This window comes from Hyposmocoma kahamanoa, unplaced genomic scaffold (genome assembly GCF_003589595.1).
Source record: "Hyposmocoma kahamanoa isolate Upper Pololo Valley unplaced genomic scaffold, ASM358959v1 93, whole genome shotgun sequence".
Taxonomy (NCBI): domain Eukaryota; kingdom Metazoa; phylum Arthropoda; class Insecta; order Lepidoptera; family Cosmopterigidae; genus Hyposmocoma; species Hyposmocoma kahamanoa.
Window position 1 is genome coordinate 23,837,811 of NW_020654810.1, and position 26,089 is coordinate 23,863,899.

The 26,089-nt window shown below is 36.5% G+C and overlaps 1 protein-coding gene across 1 annotated transcript in view; it reads right to left on the minus strand.

The window, feature by feature from the left end:
* LOC113237283 (disintegrin and metalloproteinase domain-containing protein 23-like) overlaps positions 1 to 26,089 on the minus strand; it is an 889,413-nt gene that overhangs the window by 12,755 nt on the left and 850,569 nt on the right. The window contains exons 10-12 of the mRNA XM_026473672.1: positions 21,615 to 21,819; positions 14,981 to 15,153; positions 13,709 to 13,721 (exon numbers count right to left, since the gene is read on the minus strand). Of these exons, the coding sequence (XP_026329457.1) occupies positions 13,709 to 13,721; positions 14,981 to 15,153; positions 21,615 to 21,819 (391 nt within the window). The remainder of the gene's footprint in view (positions 1 to 13,708; positions 13,722 to 14,980; positions 15,154 to 21,614; positions 21,820 to 26,089) is intronic.

The following is a 26,089-nucleotide window of genomic DNA, read 5'->3' on the forward strand; positions in this document are numbered from 1 at the left end:
CGGGAAGTAACAGTCAGACTAAAATATTTTTAGCCAAGTAATTAGTATAGCTACTTTACTATTACAACAAAATGTAATAAAGTGCAAAAAAATATATGAAATGCTTCGTATATAAAAACAAATGAGAAATCAAAGTCAAAGTCAAAGATTATTTATTCCATAGGTAAAATAAATTTACACTTGAAAACGTCACTTTTAAGCTACTGCTCGTTCACTACGCTGACCTCCCTGAGAAGAACGAGCAAGAAACTCTAGGGATTGCTCTTTTCAAATAAACTTAAATGCTATGGAATACACTTTGAATCAAATTTGTGTGGATTCTGGAGCCATGTCGTCTTTCCATACATCTTTATCTAACACGTAGTCTTCAATTTTGTAATATGATTTTCGATCAAAATATTTCACGATTTGAAAGTTTAAAAAAATTACCCAATAAACTTTATTGCGAATCTCTATTCTTTGTCGTTAATTTAATTGCTGATGGTCATGTCTCCCGAAAGATTTTCGAGACTTTATGTACGATTTCCTTCCTTCTGGGTCTGCCTTCGGCTTCCCTCGGGGCAGTTGTTATGGAAGCCATGGAGCGGTCACTTGGTCACTATCGAATAGGTTACATAGAAGTCTCTTCCGATATTTCGAATAATGGGATTCTTTTTACTATACGTAGTATTTTGTTATCAATTTATAAACTAGAATATAAATTTATTGGTTCCGCATTTCTTTGAACTTTCAAATTTTAACTTCTCAATTCCACCATTTTTGAGTTACAGCAGTGTTTGATTTCACATGCGAAAGAATAACGGAACAATATTAAAAGTTCAGTTATTAATTGAGATGAACTAATGCAAAGCTGTCGTGTACGTTAAAAACAAAATTAAATTACATTGTATTGTCATAAAAGACAATACAAAACTACATTTTCAAATCGTCTATATCGGCCATCGAGTATATAACTAGAAATGGAGACGACATCAGGGCCATCTATCCCTGGCAACTCATCCGACAAATGGGCCTTATAACACTTTTAAATATCAACTCTCATTCGCGCTGTAATCACAAATTAGAATGTTGAAATAGTACAGCTCCAACATCTGACCTGTTTGTACGTCTCCGTATATTCCAAAAATATTCTGTATTTATTGTAATAAAGATAACATCTCTAACTATGGGGGGCTGTTCCATTCGGTGGTGTGGGGAAAAACAACAAAACATCTAATTACAAAACAAACGGAATCACGTTTCATCAGTAATTTAATATGTAATTTTTCAATTTTCATCCATTATAGTAAAGCTCAAGTTAAAGTGGTCGATTTGAAGTGAAACAATTGACGACTCCCGTCCGACAGTTGTCACGGTAATGATATGGCAGAACAGTTTTCAAACAAAATAAATGACATTTCGTCTCTATTTCTGGTTATATACTCGATGGTATCGGCAGATTATGTTAATTTCCATGATAATTAAAAACATGTATGTATAAGTATATGTCGTAATGACCCGCATCCTAACAGCGACATAATAAAGCCATTATACCACAGTAAAACAGATTAAGGGCATATGGAGGGTGTACCTTCGCATCAGGGCATATTCAAAAGGCGTTATAATCTTTAATGTCGGCTACCTTTCACGGACGGTAGCACTGGAAGTTCAAAAACGAGGAAATTAAATTGATAAAAATGTATTGTCATTGTTTTGGTTTTGTTACGATAATAATACAGAGCTGTTTTTGTTTAAGAATTGGTGAATGTACGTGCAATTTAACCAAAAAAACCACCCTTCCAGGTTCGAAAATTATACACAGCCTTGTCTCTTTTTTCAACCAAAACAGAGAAATGCACATATCGTGGAAGATTACTAACACACATTGATACATTGGTTACATTAAAGTAAATATTGGTAACATAAATGTATATCAAGTTTGAGACTCAAGATACAAATACGAAATTGATAACCTAATATAAAGGAATATATTCACTCAAATCGACCTATTTTCTGTAAAACTTATTTCACAGAAGGGCAAAACATCGTAAATCAATTTACTAACGATGATCAGGACTTACGCAGGGCGTGTACGTAACGATCCCCGAAATAATAGCCCAAGGGTTGGAAAATTCTCGTAGAGAAAATAGAGATGTGTCTGTTGTATGATAATATCTTGGTAATAAAGATATTTCATAAGCCAATTTCAAGGACAACATTTCGGGACTGAACTTCAGAATCGACTAGACATTTGAACATGAAACGTTCTATGTAACAATACAAACAGTACATGTTTCATGAAGTGCTACCTTCTAAATTTTAAACCCAGCGCATGTTTTCTTGCCAAATAAGTTCAGGCTGTTTTTCTAGCCATTCTCCTTGGTCCCTTGGGATATTGAGGAGCTGTTCGGTGTTTGTTATCTTCCCAACTGGTGGGGCTCCAGTCTGCCTACAGCCCTTTACCGCAATCATGGATGTCATTACGTGACAACTTTTGTAATATATATTACTTTGTCAACTTTCTGCTGCTTATATCATTGTTTGGAATCGGCGCAGTCTTTTTTTTCACTCATCTCTAATATTCTTTATCTCATTGCTTACATCAGTGCATTATGAGAGCGTTGTGGTGTGAACGATGATATAATGACCACGTTGAAGGGTGTATGTTAGTAAATTGACGGAATAAATTTATAGAGCGAATCTGGATGGGAACGTGAATATAGGTAGATATCAAAGTACATATATGTATAGATTGGGAATGTTTTTATAAAGGTGAGGATCAAAACCTCAAAAATAAGCGAACATGCGAGACTAATGCGAGTGGATGTTCATAGTCTTTGCTTAACCTTGATTCTTCTTGATTGATCTTTTTTCTTATCTCTCTTTCTAGGCAGCTAAAGAAAAATTTTTTCCCACACTATTAATGGCTCACATCTCTACAATTTCACGGACCACCTGATCAAATGAGTAGATTAATAGGTTGATATTACTGACATACTATTCGTAATTAAGACCAAAAGGCGTGATAACAAATACAATGATTAATTATGTTCGAGTTAATGAGGTATTTGATATTTCATGACGTATTATTATCAGAATTGATATTTAATACCATATTTTGAAGAAAGCTTTGTTTTGATCCAGGATAGCATTAAATAAAGAGCAAGAGTTTTCAGTAGTTGATTAAATCGTGGTTCTGTGTTTATTGACGTTTCTACAGTATTCGTAACCAGTGGGGCTCCAGACACCTTGCAAATTTCGGAGTTTTTCTTTTGACTTTCAGATTTTGTACATAATTGAAGATATAGTTGAACGCCGTCATTATCCCCGTCCAAACTTGGCCTTTATCTCTTAGCAGCACTTGTTTATTGAACTTTTCTAATCCAACTCCTAATAATCCACATTTATCGCGAATTCATAAACTTGTGAGTGATCACGACATCAGACGCGAATTCGACAAAGTTCATAACAAGTTTCGACCACCGGAGCTCACAAATTACGACAAAGACACCTCGGACTTCGAAACTTGAAGATATCGTTCGAGTTTCATTCGAGTTTCAAGCGAAGTTTCGAGTTTGATTTTGCAAATTATTGACGCCTCAGTTTGCTTTGCCTTTTGTGTAACTTCCTCGTGTAAGTTTACGTTCGTGAGTGATACAATTCCATATATTCTGTTTAAGTATAAATTGGAGTGTGTGCATTGTCTCCAATCAAGATTGTTTGAAAATATCATTAGGCCAATCTCTTTGTAGACCTCTCAGTACGAGAATAAGTTTTATCAAATGCGCGTGCAATTCCACTCATTTATATCTTAATGAGTTTTCTTACTTTTACCCGTTTCGTGGTTCGTAATCACATCGCAATTATAAAGATGTTCAATAACAAAGTGGCAGAATACTAACATTCTCTGATTCTAAATTACTAGACCGCTTGTTATTATTGTCGCTATCTCTATCGAGCGAGACATAACTTATTCGAAAACATTTCCGGGTGAAATTTTAACATTAGCATTTTCGTGTCACGTTAATTTTGAATACGATAGATAGATTGCTCACACACAAGAACAAGAGTAGTACATAAACAACTTAAAACTAATGTGGACGTATGATGAAGTATTTTTTTTCAGATATCAAGTGACCACCTATAACAGTTGGAATAGAACTGCACACGTCACCATGAGACATTTGCGACATTCTGACCTTACCTATTTCTGTTGCTAAGCAGTAATGTTAACTTTATTGTGTTTCGGTTTTGAAGGGTAAGGGTGCTGATGAATTACAGGCACACGGGACTTGTCAGCTTATGTCTCAGGGCGACGGGCGCAGTGGCAGTGTCCCTCAGATATTTGCGATTTAAAGCTCCAACTGCTATGCAAAGGCGTGTCGATTATGTTCATCCTGTCACTTGGTATCAAAAACACATAAAGTTGACAAATTCCATGTAGTTCCATCAGCACCACTAACGCTCACACTATTGCTTGGCGGCAGAAATAGGGTGGCAGTACTTCCCTGGACAAACTTTTCACAAGGAGCTTTATTGCTACAAAAACTGTTTCTTTTTTAACCGACTTCAAAAAAGGAGGAGGTTTTCAATTCGACTGTATGTTACGCGATAACTCCGGTATTTGTGAACCGATTTTCATGATTCTTTTTTTGTTGGAAAGAGGGTACTTCATGGTACCTCATGGAGTGGTCCCATTTAATTTTGAAGAAAATCATCCACCTCGAAGGGTGGCTGTTCACGCATGAAGATTAATTTTTATAAATAGCGCCTAACTTCATTTAGGAGCAATCACTTTAATGGTTAATTTGCTATTTCTCAATTCAAGGCGTTTTTCTCTCAATATACTTTGTGTAGTGTCGTAGTGAGAACCTATTTTTATATTATCTCCAGGGATCTTTCAATAAAACTCAGCAAATAGACGTAATTCCACGTACTTTTGAGGTCGGTTTTTTTAGTACTCTGTACTGAGATTTATTATATTCAGTCTTTATCGTCAAGTATTTGGTCCAAATGTACAAGATGTTCGTCTAATCGTGTGACTCTATTAACTTTAACCCTACATGTATCATCGAGGTATCTTAACGAGTTTTAGTCAAATACATTAAACGAAACGGTTTCAAAGGTGTGAATTCGCAAATAAGGTAAAATTCCAAAGTGGAGCGATCAAAAGGATGGCTCTAATCTCTCAAGGGTTGCTTGCTCGTTTAATTTGATTGCGTTAGAACTCGAGATTGTACTGTAAGTTTCCGACGAATAGATGAGGTCGGATCCTTGCGGTCAATTCCCTTTTGCTTGTTTGTAGTTGAAAAGGTATGCTTTATGCTACACTATTCTGGAAATGGGAGACATAATCATTAACTCATTTTGAGAATCTACCTCCTGGGCCAATCTGGAAAAGTCTTATTTTGGTCGTATAAGGACAATTTGTTCATTTGGGGAGTTTAAGATGGTTCTAACCTAGATTGTTTGTGCTGGACTGTAGATCTCGTTTCGCTAAAAATTGATTATGTTACGTATAGTAAGGAGGGTAGTACCGCTTTTAGAGTAAAAAACTTAATAAAGGAATTAGTAGAGGCGAAGCTGCAGAGTCTTGAACAGCGCCATAAAGTTGCCTGCTTATCGGTATTCTACAGGGTATATCACGGAGAGTGTGTGATGGAATTGCATAACTTAATTCCGCTTTCCCATTTCCATCATCGGGGGACTAGACGTGGTTGGGGTTCTAACCCTGTGTTGTGAATATTCCCAGGATTCGCACGAAGCGTATCGCTTCCACATTTATATGGCGAGCGGCTAGAGTGTGGAATTCCCTGCCTGCGGACTTATTTTCCGAACGCTATAACTTGGGCCTATTCAAGGCGAGAGTGAATAGGCATTATTTAGATGTGCATGCTACAGCCTTGACCTCATCGTCACTTTCCATCAGGTGAGACGGAGATCAAATGCGCACTTATTTTTTTATTGAAAAAAAAAACAGAAACACTATCAGTTTTAACGTAATGCGTAATGTATCAATTTAGGTTGGAAACAGGTTACTCCCTTGTATCCAGTCCAAAACAATATGTCGCTTTTTACGAATCCAACCAGGAATTGTAGAGAAGCAACAAAATTTTGTGCTCCTAAACTCTGTTTTTAAAACGTAGCAGTTGTAGTCTCTCAAATTCGTAAACATTCCTCCGTTAACTTTTCAGAAGCTCTGTTTATTTTCACAATAGCAAGGGCTGCACAAAACTCAACTTTAAATTCTGCACCAACCTTCTGCTTTGGTAAAAAGCTACCTATTCTCTTAAGGCCTTATACACATCAAAATAAAATATGTGATTCAAACCCAGACAGTGTACAATATGATAAATATGTTCCATTCATTCCATACAAATCATATTACAAAATTGAAGACTACGTGTTAGATAAAGATGTATGGAAAGACGACATGGCTCCAGAATCCACACAAATTTGATTCAAAGTGTATTCCATAGCATTTAAGTTTATTTGAAAAGAACAATCCCTAGAGTTTCTTGCTCGTTCTTCTCCGGGAGGTCAGCGTAGTGAACGAGCAGTAGCTTAAACGTGACGTTTTCAAGTGTGAATTTATTTTACCTATGGAATAAATAATCTTTGACTTTGACTTTGATTCAAATGTAACGCTATATATTCTATATATAACCATAGGGTATCTAGAAAAATACATGTTTTAATAACTGAGAGCACACTTGCATGGGCCTGAAGAATGACACGAAGTACATTTTAACGTACATGTACTGACACAAGATACCTGACCCCCCAGCTGACTTTGTTGACCTCTTTGGTTCTGAGCACATAAATGTAGAGAAAAGTGTTGAATCATTCTAAGATTTGCCCTATAAGCCGTTAAGTTTGTTTTGGTATGACTTCCTGATCGTGATTTTTGTAACAGCAGAGTTCATGTGAAAATGTTCGTCCTGGGAAGTAATGCTACGTTACCTGTGTCTGCCGCCAAGCAGTAACGTGAGGTGTTGATGAAATTACAGGCACCTGGGACTTGTCAACCTGTCTTAGCGGGACGGGCGCAGTGGCAGTGCCCCTAAGACCTTGGTGATTTAAGGATCTGAGTGGCACAGCAACTGTAATGGATTGGCGTGTCGCTTACCACCAGGCGTGTGACTTGTTTGTCATGTCGTCAGTCAATATCATTAAAAAAATGATATAGACAGACTATACATATTTTATATTTGCTTAAATTTCAAAGAAACTTTTGAAATCCTGGAATTCGCACTTTTGGTGTGATAGCAAGATTCTATGAACGAAATTTGTCGATAACTTTTTTGTTAAAGTTAAAGTTCTGTACACAGAACCATAATGAGCATTATACAGTACTACGTACACAGAGCTTTAATAAGTTTCAAAAAACGAACGTAGTACTTTTGTTAATTAAAATATCAATTAGGACGCTACTCGCGTATATATGTTATTTATTGGGAAAAAAACATATCGCACCCCTCATGGAAGAATGGTATAAGTGAAGTCACGTCGAACATGTTTATTGCTCCGTTGGCTCCGTCCGTAAATGTTACCTAAATACTCCCCAATTCTTGTAACTGTTGACTATCGACAATATTAATCGATAGAGTTAGAAGAATTGCAGTGGATGTAGGTTATATTTTTCTGTATCCGATGAAGCAATGAACATTTTTGACTTACATTCACTTATGCCATTCTTCATGAGGGGTGCGATATAAACGCGATTTAGATTTAAAAAAATGTTTCAATACCAAGTTCAAATTTTGTTTCAAAAACACCCAATATCGATTACTTTGGAGTGGCAGGCAAATGAAAACCTTCTATCAACGTGTCGATCTGCAGCTGTCGACACTGAAATATGACGGGATTTCCTCCCGCCGACGGAAGTTCTATCTGTGCGCGCATCTCGTGTCTAATTTGTTAAAATGACGATAAGCGATATTGGCAAAAATTTTTGAAATTCGACTGCGAAAATGAACGCTCGCATTAGGGACTCTTTTGATTTTGTGAATACAAGATGGATTGCTGTGGTCAAGTGGCTTGCATATCGTTTTCAAGATATCACCAGCAGTTTAGTAGCAGCAGAGCCTCGTGAAAGAGTTAGTCCAGGGAAGTATTGCCACTTTACCTGTTTCTATCACCAAGCAATAATGTAAGCATTATGAAATTGGAATATACACTGAAGTAGTGTCGAATCTTAAGGTATGCTCTCTCTCTCTCTCGCTCTTAAATCTGTATGAAAATGATCTCATTGTTGTGAGCTCAGTGGCATGCGGGTCTGTGTTAACAACATCAGCTATGCGGAAAACGTGTTGTTGCTGGCCCGACAGCGAGATCTCTCTGAAAGATGCTGAAAGTATGTGCTGACTTCGCTGCGTTTCATGGTGGTATGAATACATTGGCTTGAAGGCCGCCGGTAATAATAACCTTGAAGAATTCTCTGAGGTAACCGTAAATGGTATGAACATTAAATACATTTATTTACCACACATAGTAAGTAATACGAGCTGGACATAATAATATAACAATATTGTTGGAACAACAACAGCGCGTGGAAGGAACAGACTCAGTTATTTCCTTCTTGTATGCCACGCGGTACTGATTTTCAGTTGTTGTTGACACTTGTTGATACTTCGTTTTTCAACATAATCCAATTTAACTACACCACCGTCACGATGAACATCGAATATTTATAATCGTATCTGTTGAAATTATTAATAACATTTAATAAATTAATTTTTTTTTAAATGATATGACTACGTACGACTAATTTACATGTAATGAACAATAATAATAATAAAAATTTAAACCAGATAATGTTCTCAATTGCACTTGCGCTCGCTCGCTGTTCGCTCTATAACTAAACTAATATTATGAAAAAAAAAACCATTTATTTCACTTAAATGAAATAACGTTCTTCTCGTTTTACTCATACGAAGTTGTCACGTTAGAAGGAGTTACATTACTTTTTGTCGCTGTAATAATTCCCTTTTCGCGTGCATCTTAATGAGATAAAAGAGAAGCTTCATATAAATATCTTGTTTATTATATTACCGATGACCCTAAAGACATTGCCCACATTGAAAGGCAGCGTAGAGCTCTAGCGGTAAGAGGTACAAGGTTAATACTTCGGTTTTGCCGGTATACGGAAGAAGTTAAAACAAGCTTTTTAAAGTTTACTGTCAAAGTTTCTACACCGGGAAGCTATGAATCAACTACACCAAACAGCCGCTGCAGATCCTACGTGTACAATACAATAATATTTTTTAGGATGATATTGGGCGTAATATGGAAAAAGATTGTCTCTCTGATGAGTCGCGTGAAGCAAAGTCCCAACAGTATTCAAAGTACAATAACGGCAATACCGGAAAGATTTAACTGTCCAATTGAAAAATTCTGAATAGAGCAAATTGAGGGCGTAGCTTTATAGTGTAATTATAAATGACGTTTGCATTGTATTATATTAACCTTGTTTTTATATTCTCGTACTATACCATGGATGTTTTTAATGGTCCGAAATAAAGAATTATTATTATTATTATTGGGACTGCCTCGTTTCTGCATGTTTTCAGAATATGAGACGCATGGTGCGTTGCTGCCATCCTCCGGAAAAGGACAGCATCCCAGATGCGCAGAGTGCAGGATTGCCTCAACAGCATTCTACAAACTGTAGCTGGTAGGATTACTTCTGCCTTGTGGCAGTGCTTTGTAAGAAAGGTGATTTGATTCATAATAGAAATCTACTAACACTTTACAACACTTTTACTTAACAAGTTTTTTCCTATTATTGTTACTAACAGATTATGGACTTTGTTGTTTGAAATAAAAGAATTTTAATTTTAATTTAATTTTAACTATCGCAGACCGACAAAAAACAATTTTACAGTAGAGGGGGTTTTTTAATTATTTCTGCAAATGAATGTGATGCTAAATGGAGTTTTAATATTATAATAATAAATTTCATAACCTAATGTTTCTTTTTTGGCGCTTAGAATATTTTTGCTATCTCTATTTAAAGGTATCGAGTTCTAAGGTTTTCACGATTGTTACACGTGGGATATGAAACTATTTTTCCGGATTTAAATCGCGTATATTTGTTTTTTCAAACAAACCAACGCTTCGGGCCCTTTATAGGTCCCATGGGCACGGTTGACTGAGGTGGTACTGTCATCAACCAGTTGTGTCTAATATTAATTCAAATATTATTTTTTCACTATAGTTACATAAATTATTATAATTTTATTTTTAATTTTGCAAAGAAACATTCCAATTTACATTACGTTGCTACATTACGTTTTACAAATTATTTTATTTTAACAATATGAATGTTTATTAAGTTAAATTTATTATCCATTAATAATGGATAATATATTTGACAACAAACTGGTGGTACGGAGAAACCATCTTCCCTGTTGAAATTAGGATCTTTTTTAATTTCAATGGCCTCTCGTTTAAAGATTTTTAAGGCTTTCAGGCATGTAATGTAACACTTGTGATTAAAAATATGCAACAAGATGAAACACGTTTTTACCACTTTGTTTATAGTAAACAACGAAATAGTGATGTACTAAGTTGGTTGGTTGTAATAATAAGTGGGGTCGCTTACAATACGATTTTGTAATATAGATTCTATCGGTTACACTAATACATAAAAAAAAACAGTTGAGCTAACGATAAACTTACCATTTGAACATGATGTATAACTATTTAATCAAAGTTCCATTTTCCAGCACAACCTCGGTCTCGATTTACCCATAAATTACGTTTAAGTAAAGGTGTGAAAAAAATTCTCAAATAAATATTTATACCACAACATTGTGCCATAAATAACGGAATTAAATACCAGAGGCACGACCAAAAAAATATATTGCTAAATCGACCAAACGAGCCTTAAAAAAATCCGTGTTCATAAAATACAGGATTAATTTCGCGCTCAATTTTCGCGGCGCATTCGAAAATTCACCATCAAAAATCTCGAATCGCTTTCGACAAACTAAAGTCGCTTTCGCCGAGCGTGCAGATTCGTTTATCGCTTGAATTGCGACCCGTTTCGCCTTCGAGATTAATTTTCGAGCTGTTTAGCGAAATCTCGAGCGCTACATCCTCATGTAAACCGTGATTTGGCACTTAACAAAATGCCGAAACTCGTAATTTTGTGCGTCTATTTATCACAACATTTTGCAGTGAGTTCTTAGGTTTTCGCGATTGTTGTATTGAAAATTAAACTATTTTTTTCGTATCCAATTCGGTTATTTGTAAAATGCTAACAACCTCGCAGCGCTATCATCAGAAACAACAACTTTTGTTCCTGGACTTTTGATTAATCAGATATTACTTTAGCACAAAAATGTATTTTTTTTATAGTACCAAGTGACGGGACGAACAAGTCGTGCGCCTGGTGGTGAGCGACACGCCTATCCATAACAGTTGCAGTGTCATTCAGAGCTTTAAATTGCAAATATCTTAGGAGCGTTGCCACTTCGCCCGTCACCCTGAGACATGAGTTGCAAAGTTCCTTGTGCCTGTAATTTCACCAGCACTGTCTACCCTTTAAACCGGAACTCAGTAACGTTTACTTTATCATTTCATCTCTAAGTGTACAAAACCCGGACGAACTCTTTCACAAGAAGTTCTACGGCTACTAAATATTTAAACACATTGCTTTATGATTTAAGAACTCTATGCGGTAGCAAAAGAAAGCGCAGTCGTAGATACTAGTCTGATGCAAAACGCAGGACGGGGGTTGCCAGGCAGTGCGCTTGCACGTAAGTTCGTACGTGCGTACCTTACTACCAAATACTGTTCTGAAAAGTGTGAAAACAAAAACATAAAAGTTTCATAGATTTCTCACAGATGGCGCTACGGCAAAAAGTTGTTAAAAACCAAAAACTATCTGACAGAACGAATTGTCGGCCCATGAGCTTGCCACCACTACCGCCAAGATCCTTGACCGTATGCTGGACACTATACTAGAACGGCACTTAAAGTTTCATGACGCCCAATTTGGTTTCAGAGCGGGGCTATCCACAGATAGTGCGATTCTATGTCTGAAGCATACGGTCAGGTTGTACAGATAGGAAAACCCCCGTGTATGCTTGTTTCCTCGACTTGTCAAAAGCATTTGATCGAGTCAACTATGATCTGCCATGGCAAAAATTAAGTGAGACAGGCGTACCGGGAGAATGTGTGGCATTATTTAGGCACTGGTACAGCTATCAGAAAAATCAGGTTAGGTGGGATAATATGTTATCTGCTGAGTACAAACTGGAGTGTGGAGTAAGGCAGGGGGGGATTACTTCACCGAATCTATTTAACCTGTGCGTTAACGAGCCGATAGGCGGGCACAGCAGCTTGCATACAGGATGTTACGTGGGAAGCACTTGTATAAATGACTTAAGCTATGTTGATGATATGGTGCTGCTTAGCCCGTCGGTCAGTGCGTTGATGCAGATGCTTGAGTCTTGTGAGGAGTATGCCATGGTACATGGATAAGAATACAACCCGAAAAAAAGCGAGGTCATGGTGTTTAAGGCGGGTAAAATTAAACCGTATTATGTTCCTCCTATTATGTTCAATAGAGTTCCGTTGAAGGTCACAGATAAAGTAAAGTGTCTTGGTCATATTTTAACAAATGATCTAAACGATGATCTGGATGTTGAAAGAGTTGGCGGTTAGGAGTAATTAATATGGTTGCCCGCAGATTTGCTCGATGCTCCTACGAAGTTAAACTAACGCTTTTTAAATCTTATAGTCAATCTTTTTACTCGAGCAGCTTGTGGGTTAGGTATACAAATCGAGCCTTTAACGCCCTGCGCGTGCAATATAATAATGTATTTAGAATGCTGATGGGACTGCCAACGTGGTGTAGTGCATCGGGTATGTTGGCGGTGCCTCACACGAACAACTTCCAGGCCATCATGCGCAAAAAGATTGTCTCGCTGATGAGTCGCGTGAGGTTCAGTACTAACAGCATTCTAAATGCTATAGCGGGAAAGTATGATTGTCCTATGTTGAAACATTGGATAGTGCAAGTTAAGGGCGTAGCCCAGTTCGAAATGTAATTAAGTTGCAATGATTATTACTAACCTTGATATAAGTTCTTTTACTAACATACTATGGATATTTTATGGTCCGAAATAAAGAATTTTTATTATTATTAAAAACAAAGATCAGCAAGCACATATAAAAATTTGGAAGGTGTGTTGGTTTGCTCCGTAGCTTAGTTGGCATAGCGCTTGCTCGGAGACGATGGTTCGAATCCAACCAGATCGAAGTTAATTTATTTCTTACAGTCCGATCAGTCATTTCACAAAAAAATAATTGAAACATTCTGACATTCAATATAAACTTAATCATAAAAGTTTATCTTTAGTAAATTATTTCTATTTTACGCGACACGCTTTTCCATAGCAGTTGCATTACCAGTCAGAGCTTTCAATAGCAAAGATCTGACAGGATACTGCCACTGCGCCCGTCACCCTAAAACATAAGTTGACAAGCCCTAAGTGCCTGTTACCTTAGGTACAATAGATTTTAAGTACATTAGAATTTTCATGTTATGTAATCCAACAAATTGTCCACAAAAGAACAAATTGCAAGTAAAAATAGTGTTACGACATACCAAAGTAGCGTCGTCTAATTATAAACCGAAACTTACTGTACTTTTGTAACGTGCCGTATCGTGTTAACGTTAAAACGATAATGGTTAACCCTGCAGGTTTCGCCATACCTGACTGGTCTGTCTGTTTGTTGGGTATATTAGTAAAACTCGCAAATTACAGGTTATCTTGTTAATTAAAATTTAAAGAGAAATGCGTTTTAAACTATTTGCCTTGGGACTAATTAACGGTTCAAAATGAGAGTTTAAATGTTTTAAGCGGTGTTTTAATCTCTCGGTTTCGTTGTGCTTTTAGTATGGACTTGATGTTTTAATTTAATTAAGTGAATAGAAATTTTAGAGAGGTCAAACTTGTGGAAATTTACCGTGTTCTTTGTTTCCCTTGCTATCATTGTCATAATGATGCTCTGCTTTTTTATAATACCAGGGTGACATGACGAACAAGTTGTGAACTATAGATGGTAAACGACACGCTTTGTAGCATCGAGTATATAACCAGAAATAGAGGCGAAATAAGGGCCATATATTCCTGGTAACACATTAGCGATACAGCTCTTACAAATATCAACTCTCGTTTGCACTGAAATATAGACAGGCCAACTATTGACCTGTGTGTACGTATTCGTATATTCCAAAAAATATTCTGTATTTATTGTAATAAAGATAATATCTCTAACAATGCCGTGCTGTGCTATTCGGTGGTGTGGGAAAAACAGCAAACCATCTAATGACAAAACCAACGGAATCACATTTCATCGGTAATTAAATATTAAATATGTAATTTTGCAATTTTCGTCCATTATAGCAAAGCTTAAGTTAACTGGTCGATTTGAAGTTAAACAGTTGACGACACCCATCAATTGTTTCGAACTCGGGCTAGCTAATCGGAGCGCAGTTGTCACAGTAATGATATGGCAGAATAGTTTTCAAACAAATTAAATGACATTTCGTCTCTATTTCTGGTTATATTCTCGATGCATTGTAGGCATACAAGCTTAGAGCTTTAAATTGGAAAGATCTGAGGGGTACAGCTAATGCGCCCGTCACCTTCAGACAAGTTGACAAGCCCCATCTGTCTGTAATTTCACCAGCACTTATACCCTTCAAAACCGGAACGCAGTAATGTGAGCAGACTGCTTGGTGGTAGAAAAAGGTAAGGTGGCAGTACTTCCTTGAACAAACTCATTCACTAGGAGCTTTACTGCTGCTAAACTACTGTCCCCTAACGGGAGGCCTCACCGTTACGTCTGATCTTATATTGGATTGCGTTAAATAGTTTCATATACATATAATCAATAATAAAATTGCTAATAAAAACATCCAAAAATGTTTGTCCGGCTCGTGTAAATCATATTATGAGCAAATATTGCTACCGCTACTTACGTGAGCAACTGAGTAGTATCTTTTTCAACAGTGAAGAGCTTTCTGGCAGTGTAGTCGCTGAACTTGAGGATGGCTCTGGTAATGTCCTGCTTCCGGTCGATATCAGCTCGATCTGCGCCTTGCCAGGATTCGATGTAGACTAAGGAGACTCGCGTGTTGAGCGTGCGGAAATACTGTGGATAAGGCAGATTATAAGAATAATAATGACTGGTAACACCATTTAGTTTGTGTCCTTTCCCATCCCAATCCGTGTTACGCCAAGGTGGCATTAACCGCCAGTGACGCTACAAATAGTGTGTGACATTACATTTTCCACAATTTTTATCATCTGCCCGTGCTTCTTTTCATGATAGCGTTATTTGTGGCCGGCCCGCGTGATCATCTAGCTCTTGGACATTTGGAACTGAAGGTTTGTGTACGGCTCAACTATCGAAAGCAACTTTTTTTTCATATATAGCGTCACCAATGACTGTGTAATGTAAATGAAAAGAAACGGGCTGAAATCCAAAATTGGATAACACAAAAAGCTCTTTACAAAACAGTCTACTCCAAAAAGTCAATAAAGTCACCATTTGGAAGCTAACACCTTATCGAGACCAATTTGAAGAGCCCAAACACGATAGATCTACTGTAAGTGGTTGATGGTAGTCTGCAGACCATCTTGGTAGCAGCATCTGACCAAGACTACCATTATTATTGTAATGTTATCGCATTTCCATAGTATATCAAATTTCAGGCGATAGGACGAGTGGAATCAAAATAAATATTCATTTTATGACAATAACCGGGAAAAGAGTTGATGACCTTTAAATAGCTAAACAGATGTTCATCGATCATAGCTAAAAATCGTTCGGATTAAATTGGTCTTAAAAAGCGATCGTAGGTTCATATAATGCTCTGGTGAGAAGCTAGCTCGAGTGCAATGCAATTATCTAGGCACCTCACGAGAAAAAGTATAACCTTATGCTTGAGAAGATACAGAATAAATTTATAAGATATGTGTATCTAAGACAGTATGGGGTATACCCATTCTACCCTCGGATGTACACGACATTATTTCTATTAGGCATGATGTTACAATAAACTCAAAGTCGGCAGAAACGTAGCATTAGTAAAAAATATTTTTAAATTACTAAGTGGGAAAAAATGAAAACGCGGATTTACTGAGGCACATAAATTTTAGTGTGCCAAACAGGTATATGGAACGAGGCGACGGCCACTGCTGACAGTGGTGCCGTAAGTACGCACCAACATGTTAAGAGAAGCGCCGCCCACACGCGCAACATGGATAATGAACTTGATTGATAATGAGGTGGACATTTTAAGGCTGCTTTATTCATCTGTAGTTATAAGTTAGGTAATAAGTATCTGTTTGTATATAGCGCCCCCATTTTGCGTCAAAAATTGAAGCTGTTCTGCGATTGCTAACCAACAAAAACAAGTTATTGATATAATATTATATGTTGTGTGTTCCAACACTCCAAACAGACGTTCCCTTGTGTATAAAGACCGTGGTGTGAAATAACAAGGTTGGATTATTTTATTTCTTTTTTGTATTTGGTCTCGGTATGGAATACCAGGGGAGCAGAAATTTACAGGTATCGCGGCAAGTCAATTAGTTTAATTACAACCAATCGAGTAGTACCAAGAACGAAGACGCAGGCAACAGTCTTATTATACAAGTTGATAAATCATGAATATCCGATTACAAGACATCTTTATCTGTAAAGTTTCGTTTTGCATTTAAGATGGCGATAAACGTTGAAACCTTTCGCGGTGGTTTTACGCTCGTATTTCTGGAAATCGGACGAATAATTTGCAAGGGTATTTGAAATAAAACTAAGTGAACTGGAGAATTCCGAGTGTTTTCAAACTGGAGTGACAGGTAATTAAAATGTCCGGATTCAGTTTTTGGTTTAGACGATACAAAAGCATTACTGAGAGTTCAAAATCCATTTAATTCTGAAATTGCATTTTGATTTAAGAATTGTTATGTTGTTCGTTAAAAGTTACTGCATGTTATCGACAGTGTTTTTTTGGCCATCACAACCAATGTTGGGAGCCGTGGAAGAAATTGAGAGTGAAATTAAAGAAGTTTTTAGTATCCCGTCTCTTTTACCCTGTGCAACAGCGCCATGTCCAAAGGAATGTTAATTTTTCTCCTGTAGATCAAAGATAGACGACAGCTCAGAAGTCGGGCTTAGCAAATAATATTGTCAAAAACTTTAGAGTAGTATTTGATTACATTTTCCCATATTCATTCCTTATCTACAATAGGAAGATGTGAGTGGTGAATAATTGTGTAAGTACGTCAATAATCTTTAAATTATTCAACAAATTTTCCGTAAATCCAAGCGTGAAATCATCATACACCTGGAAAGTTTATCGCAAACTTAAGTTCGCACTTAAGTGCCGAACGCAACTTGTCTTAGATAAGAGACAAAATTCGCAGTACTTTCGTATAAACGTAAGATAATGTCCGAAGTTCTGCGCACATGTGCCGTACCTGGGTACAAGTTTCGGCCCGCATAATCCTCAGAACTTCAGTCTGCAAATGTTGAAACGTATAATGTTTTGGAAGACATCATATACATAGACAAGATGACGCCTTAAGGTTTACGAGATTTTCAAGGTGTGATTTAAGCCATCCACGCGAATAATCTTTTTTACGGGAGTTCCTATGAAATTATGGTAACAGTCACCTGTTCGTTATTTAGGTTGACAACATATGGAACAGGCGATTTTTTTGGGGTGTAGCGATTCTAACCGTTCACGCGATGCGCTCATCCTACCGCAAAATGGCGGCCATTTGGTTTCGCGAATTAGAAAAGGATTCAGTTTAAATACAAGTTTTTATAAATAAAAATTATTATTCTGCATTGCTAAATAAATACCCTCTGTACTACAACAAAAACATCTCAAATAAAATGCAGTAATACACCGCAAATCCTGCACTTAAAAAGCACTAATGAAATTTTTGGTGTACTTGGGTAAATATGATAATATTCCGTTTGAGTGGTTCTAATGTTTACCATGAAATTACTCCTTAAAGTATAGTTTATATACATTTATATTCAGGGTAAACTTAAAAAACGCAACTTACGGTATGTTTTCAATAAATAAACACCGATATCACCAGCCCAAACAATGACACACACGATTGTCGTGACGTATTTTTGAAGTTGTTTATTTTTTTTAAATGACAGACCCAGACATTAAAAACTTTATGGTTTGCTAGAGTAGTTCACGAAATAGCAATTAGTATTAGTTCTTTTACCTGTTATAACTTCGATATCCGATAAATCGGTATAAAATCATCGCCGGCACCTCTAGGTGTGGTATGCTTCCAGAGACGCATGAATCGCGTGAGCGGATAAATGTCAGTGAATTCATTGAAATAATTTAAAAATGGGAAATGCAGTGAACGGAGAAGTAAATGGATAATATGCAGTCACCGTCAGTGAGAAGGCACGAATTTATGATGGCAGAGTATGGCAGAAGAAACGAGGTTTGAATGAATGACATCCTATGAAATCGTAATTATCGTAGAAAGTAATCCAGACTATACGGTGTGAAAAACGATTCAAACTTACCTCGAAATTTTAAAAGAAAACTTTCAATACGTACTATATATATATACCAAAGTTTCTTTTTATATCAACATAATTAAATAGAACACGTATATTACACTATACAAATTTTTCAAGTGGCATTATTTACATTTGTGAAAAAATAAATTCTGAAATAGAGCCAGTGTACATGCCGCTCGATCCAAGCAAAATGAACCGTATTAGTATGGGAAAAATTGGAATTCAAGCTGATGTGGTACCGACTCTGGAAGATTAAGAAAACTATGTCGAGGTGGACATTGTAAAGAAGATTGTTTGCCTCTGTCATCTGCTTCGTTTTAATGTATGAGTCAATTAATATAACGTAGCGTTCATTCATAATATATCTATAAGCTGTTGAAATCTTTTCTACCTCGCTTCGAGCAATTCGCTTTTGACAATCCACCCTTTCTACCAACTAAATGTACTATGAAAACGTGGGTAATAATAAAAACCGTTTTACCAAGCCTCACTGAGATCACTCCCAAGTTTTGGGTGAGTTTGATTCACCTAATGCTGTTACCGTGTCGAAAATGTGAGGTACAGGCTTATTTATTTGAAAAACATTGAAAACATGTTTACCGTGGAGATATATGGCTTTATTTCAGGGAAGCCTTAATGCTTTATCCGGAAATAATACATCAATATCGGTGCTTTTTTTTATGATTTACGAGTATTACAATTTTTATGTTTGATTTTTATTATGTAATCTTATTTTGTGAGGGAAATGGTGATGTAAAAAATAAGCCACACGAATTCTTTAAGTGGGTGTTTTAGACAGAAAATAGGTTGGAGACGAGCAAAACTGTTTCCCCCTTAGTTTTAACATAGTAGTTACACACGTAGTCGCGCGGATTGTATGAACTCACACATCTTGCAGTATTGAGATATTCAAGGCCTTTCGAAATATTCTTCAGGTCGCAGTGTGATTTGAAAAACTTTATATTGCATAAAACTGAGACAGAATTCGAGATCAAAAATATAAACAAACAACTGTCAAAATGACGGCACATAGATCATAATCATGTTTTTTCAAGTTCGTTTATGAACAGTTTATACATTATTAATAAAAATTGCGGGCTAAATATGTGTAATACTTATGTGACTCTAATCTATAATGTAGCAATTTAGTGAATTACATTCATTCGACGAGAGCACGACTTTTCCCTACACCCGATATCGACTATAACAATTTTGTGGTCAACTAAGCTCTTAATAGCCGGCCGAGTTGGATGATTATGCGCTACAATGGACACCCGTACACAAGCCGTTACTTGTAATCCTGTCGGGTTACAATGCATTTTGTTTCCTGGGGTAGAGATGATCAGAAGTGGGTTGCTGTGAAAAAATTCGGCTTCGGTAGTGTTATCGGGAGTGGTTATAAACGTTAGCTTTCGGCATTGACCAAAACTGGGCTGCGAGCGAAACACATTTTTTTTAATAATAACGAAGATCAAAATCAAAATTCGTAAGTCTGCTAGCTCGTTCCGTGGCTTAGTTGGGGTAGTGTCTGCCACGGTTTGCTGGAAGACGTTGGATACAATCCACCCGGTTCGAAAAAAAATTTTCCAAGTGTTCGATCTTTGTATTAATAATTATAACAAACTACATGGTCGTCAGACATAGATATATTCAATAACTTAAGATTGTTTTTTTGTATTTTGATTTTATGAACCGTATTTTACCTATAAAACTTGAGCCTTTTAATATTTTAGATTAGGTATATAGATGTTGTTATTATAGCAGATATGTGATGAATGATAATCTCTGTGGCTCCGTGGTTAGAACTATAATAGCAGTATAGACAGAATCACTATATGACGACTTACAGGGTTACATTCCCGGTAGAGCAGAAAACATATTAAATAAAAAAAAAAATCTGCTCATGGCGTTATGGGTAACGTCTCCCGAGTCTCCCTGGTATTAATATGGCAAATTCCACGAGTCACCTTCCTACCGACATGGAATTCACAGATCACGCCGAATCATATTTTCGGTTTCGGTTTCATACCACACTCTATTGGACCTCTGTATCCAAGTGGATTGTATATTGGGATAAGTTGTGACGTAGTCGCGTGATGTTAATAGCCGCCATTCATAAGGGACGCACGTATTTCTGTTGATCTTTGTTGACAAACATGCTTTCTTGTTCGTCTATGTTATGTAGTTGTTAAGCGTGTTTTATGAACTCGATGTCATCGTATCTCGCTACTTATGCGGCTTTGAGATTACAGTAGACGTAAGTTATTGTTATGATTTTGATGTTCTTTTTATCTACGCTTAATGGACAAGGACTCATTTATCTATAGGCAATGAATATTGAATCACATGTCTGGAAAGTTTCCACAGTTCAAGAAAATTATGTGGATTAGTTTTGTCCATCACTTTCTTATGAATTATGCATAACAAAAAATCTCCAAGCTAATAAACTATACTCAATATCGACTGCTGACGTGTCGACAGTTCTTTGTTATAGTTATGGTGAAAATCAAATAAATGTGTAGATTATAAATTGGATTTAAGTAACTGTTCCCTTGTAATGATTACGCATTTGATATCATATTTGGCGCCCAACAAGGGACTCGGTTGGTTGGCGATACGGAATTTCTATTGGACTATATATCATGTTATTATTAATTAATAATTATTAAATAATTTTTCAGTACAAGTAAAATTTTATTATAAAACCATTGACTTACAATTATATGGACGTCGGGTCCGCGCTAAAAAGTGTCCGAACTTATAGGGCGTTAAAATCGTATACAGAGCGTCATTCACGCTTTAGTCTTCGTTTGTTCGACTGACAGCGAAGCAAGCAAAATTAGACAGTACTGCGCTGACATTACAATTTAAATTCAACGTTTTAGCTTTTTCATATTCCTTTACACGTCACTACATTTAAATAGGTTGACTTGGCACATTTTTTTCGTGGTTTTTGTATTAGACCCGTCGTCCATTTATTTGTAAGTCAATGTATAAAACGCATAAATGTGTATTTGCCTTTAGACCATAATAATAAAACTTACCAGATCAGCAATATTGGCAACTTGAATGGCATCATGGACGACCTCGGAGCGTGTACTCCCATTCCTCCTATCGAACATGGCCTTATCGATGACGAGCGCCGTCTCGATGTACTTCGTGGTCTCTCGAACGTCGCGCCTGCGCCTGTTGAGCGCGCGCAGATCCGCGTCGTGCCACCACCGCCATGCTCGGTCTTCTCTCTCTTTCCTGTGGAAGAAAAAGGTAGGGTTAGTTGTGACATTACACTAAGTAAAGGTGCTAAAAGTGGTGTGTTGATAATCCTGATGATGATAAAGAAATTTGGTACTGTAGAAACAGGAATTTGCAAACTGTCTCCGTTCTCTATAATATTCTGCACAGTCCTATGTCTTCCGGGTACCTGAAAGAGCGTTTCGGCTTTCTAAGGTCCCAGGACAAACCCTGTCGTTCTCTCGTTAGGTCCCATTTATCTTTTCCATCCTTCAATTCCGGTCTTTATTCTCACTCCTTCACTGTTCATGCGGTCAGACTTTGGAATACACTTCCCATTACTGTTTATGATAGTAAATCCTTAGCAATTTTCAAAATGAGACTTAAGAAGCACTAGTTATCGACTGTTCCATCCATTTTATAGGTATTATAGTACGAAATATATATTTATCTGGGTATTTATATAGTTTAAAAAAATTTATGTTTTTTGTATTGTTTTTGTAAACCCGTTATTGAAATTATTGCCTCCTGGGGGCCTACCACAACCTCTTAAAACAATATTACTTTAACCTTACATTGACTTTTCGTACCATGACGCGCTTAAAGTAAGCTTACTGTAATGTTAAAACTATGATGTTTTATTGGCAGCTTTGTGACTATTCATTCACTCAGTTTTTAGACGCTACTTTAACATTAAAGTAATATTGCTCTTATGTCAAATTTAGCAATCTTAATATAGTTACACGGATGCAATGGAAAAACATTATTTTCAGTTCTATCGTCTAAATATTGATTTGTAATGATTAAAAGTTTAGTTGAACTTATTTATTTACATATGTCTCTGCAATATTTTGTTTATTTTTTTATTTAGTAGTACACAAGAAATAATTTCTTGTTAAATAAAAATACGCGATTTTTATTTCGTAAAATTATGACAGCGACATCTATATGCTCCTTGGCGACATTAACAGTTGACACTAGACTATTACAATTCCGAATTCACAAAGTGACAATCAAGACAGCATGTTTTATTTATTTTTCTTCATGAAGATGCGGAAAAATAATTGTAAAACAACGTATTTTTAACAGGTTTTATTATTACATACTTTTCTTTTTTCTTATTACTTTAACATTATACTACGATAGGACGATTCGGAACATCAGAAAAGAAAGAGATGGCATTATACAGTTCATATAGCGTTATTTATTATCTTTAGTAAGGAATAGATAATATTGGGAATTCATTCGTTCTGTCAGTCACTTTAGTAATAATACATTATTTGGTTGAGAGGTTTGTCAAGGTGCGAATATGAGTAATATTATAATAATCTTACTATAAGCTCACATTGAAACGAGATTGTTTTTTGAAAGGTTATGGTAGGCCCCCTGTATTTAGGTCTGAAGGAAGGAATTTCTCTTACAAATAAACAGTACCTTGTTTGTGTTTTCCTTGTTACTAGTTGTGTTTATGTTTTTTCTGTACAATAAGTAATTAAACAAATGAAAATAAAATAGAAACGACACCCATAACATACCTAAATTAATGACGACATAGTTTATCATCTAAACAAAGATTCAGAATCACTAAGACATTCACCATTTCAGTAAGTTTATGTTTCAAAAAGTCCACGGTGAGTGCTCTGAAGAGTTATTCAACCTTATCCCTTCCTCTCCTTTCCATCAGCGGACCACCCGTGCCGGACTGCGTTGCCACAATTGGACGGTCAGTTTAATACCGTCCCGCACTAAAAAGTTTGGCAATTCGTTCTTATGCCGAACCATCAAATTGTGGAACCAACTCCCGGCGCATGTATTCCCTCCCCTCTATAACATCGGGTCCTTCAAACGTAGTGTGAAGAAGCATTTGGCCAGACCGGCAAAATGATAGTGACGGAGTGAAGATATTTGTGTTTTCCATCCGTTACTCTCATCTCTGGACTGTATTCGCACTTTCCATCAGGCGCGGTGCAGTCATTTTGCCGAGTCACAATAAAAAAAAAAAAAAAAAAAAAGTCCGCGATAATAAATTTCCATCAAGAGCCCTGTTATTGCTTTCAAACAACAATAATTGTTGTTTGACAATAATTATTATTGTCCTTAAAAAAAGTCAAAGAACAAGTAACTGAAGTCTAACTATCTATTTTCACCTCCACACTTTTGAGATGCTCGCTAATTGCGTCTGGCTACAATTTAACCCAGTTTAGGCGTACGAGATCCAATTTAATATTATTTATATTTCTCAGAAGAGATTCAAATTTTACCCAAATTTATAATTACGCTCCTGTGAGACTTTTGCTAGTGTATCTTGTTGTTATTTAATGTTTCTAAGCTTGATTTATATGAAGAAGGTCCTCTAACACGATATTTAGGTTTCGACTTTATTTTACTATAATTATATTATCATGAAATTGATTTTTTAAATCACTGCGATGGGCCGAATAACTCAGTGGTGGCAAGCGATACGTTTGCACTGCCACTCAAAGTTTAAAATCGGAAGCTCCGAGGGTCACAGGACCTGTTACTCTGAAACGTAAAGTTGAAAAGTCCCAAGTGCTTGTAGTTTCACCAGCACCTCTATACCCTTCAAAACCAACGCAGTAATGCTGATATTACTGCTTGGCGGTAGAGATAGGCATGGTGAATTGTAAGGAAGATATCCCTGAAAAGAATAAAAAAACAACTAGCTTGTTGTAATTATTAATACAAAGAAAGAAATCCTTCGATCCGAAAGTATAACAAACTAGTGGAGTAATTTCACAAAAAATAATTGAACATCAATTCAATAAAAATTTCAAATACATCGAATAGCGACATCTTTCACCAGGACTGGTAGCTGTAAAGGTGCTAACTGGGTGATAAATCTTTCATAGATTTCTCATAGATGGCGCTACGACTGAAAAGTCGTTGAAAAAACCAAAATACAAAGACACGACGCAAGCACTTAGAAAAATTCGTGAGGTCCGCTGGTTCGTTCCGTGGCTTAGTTGGTAAAGCGTCTGCCACGGTATGCTAGAAGACGTCGGTTCGAATCCGGCCGGATCGAAGGAATTTTTTCTGAGTGTTCGATCTTTGTATTAATAATTATAACAAACTAGTGGAGTAATTTCACAAAAAATAATTGAAAATCAATTCAATAAAAACTTAATATTCTAGGTGTTTTTCTTAAATAAAAAAGATCAATAATAAGAATTGTAATAGGTACACGAAGCGAGGATGGGTGAAGAAAGACGCTTAAATCTCCAAATGCGCAACGGCTTTTATTGACGTAGTTGTATGATCGACATAGGAGACATAATCGCGCTCATCCCCCATGTTACCTCACCGTCACACCCGGCGGAAGCGGCAGCCGACGATTCTATGAGCTTTCCTCCAAGTATCCCACACTGTGGAAGTACTGGTATGCCACTCACGCCTTATACTTCGATAAAAAGCAATTTCCTTTTGCAACTTAAATGGTAATTTAGTTAACACTTCGATAGCGCATTATATTTTGATCCCAACGCCATCTAGCGGCAAGGCGAGGTTACTAATATTTCTTGTACGTGGTGTTACAGAATGGTACTAAGTCACAATATTTTTGACCTTCGTAAGAGACAAATTTCGAATATCAACAACAAATCAACTTATTATAGAAACGTATAGTTTGGCTTTTCAACTGTATTTGCGACTTTGTGTTTACGATTGTCAAGATCAAAGTACATGTAATTGTTCTTAATTGTATTAACATTACGTCTGTTACGATAAATTACGTAGTATTAAATGTACTGTGATGCCAGGAGGTCTATTACGGAATACAATACTACGTGATAACGAAGCTCATTATGACAGTTATTGTATGGAATTTTGACATTACTTTCATAGTAAAATTGACATGTATAGTACGTATGAGCTTCGTTGTGATGTAGTATCGTATTTCGTGGTAAATCTCCAGTATTAGAACGTCACTTTCTACCAGGTTTTAAATTGACCAAACAGCTTGCTTACACAGATCCAATATATTCTATAAATGTCGGCGGCATTTCTCCAAAAATAAAATGCCATGTGCCATCAAACGGTGCTAACTAGTATAAAAGTTGCCTAAGTCTGAAAATTGTCGAATCTTTTTGATCGTGTATGCAGCAGACCGGAGCTTCTTCGACAATTCAGTTATTTCTAAACCATTTTGCAATGGAGTATTTAGAGTTATACTCAAAAATACTGTACTGTAACTGTATCAACAAGGTTTAATGATTTTTTTCTAATTACAGTATTTATAACTGTGTGATCAACATTTGGTAACAAAGGTTGT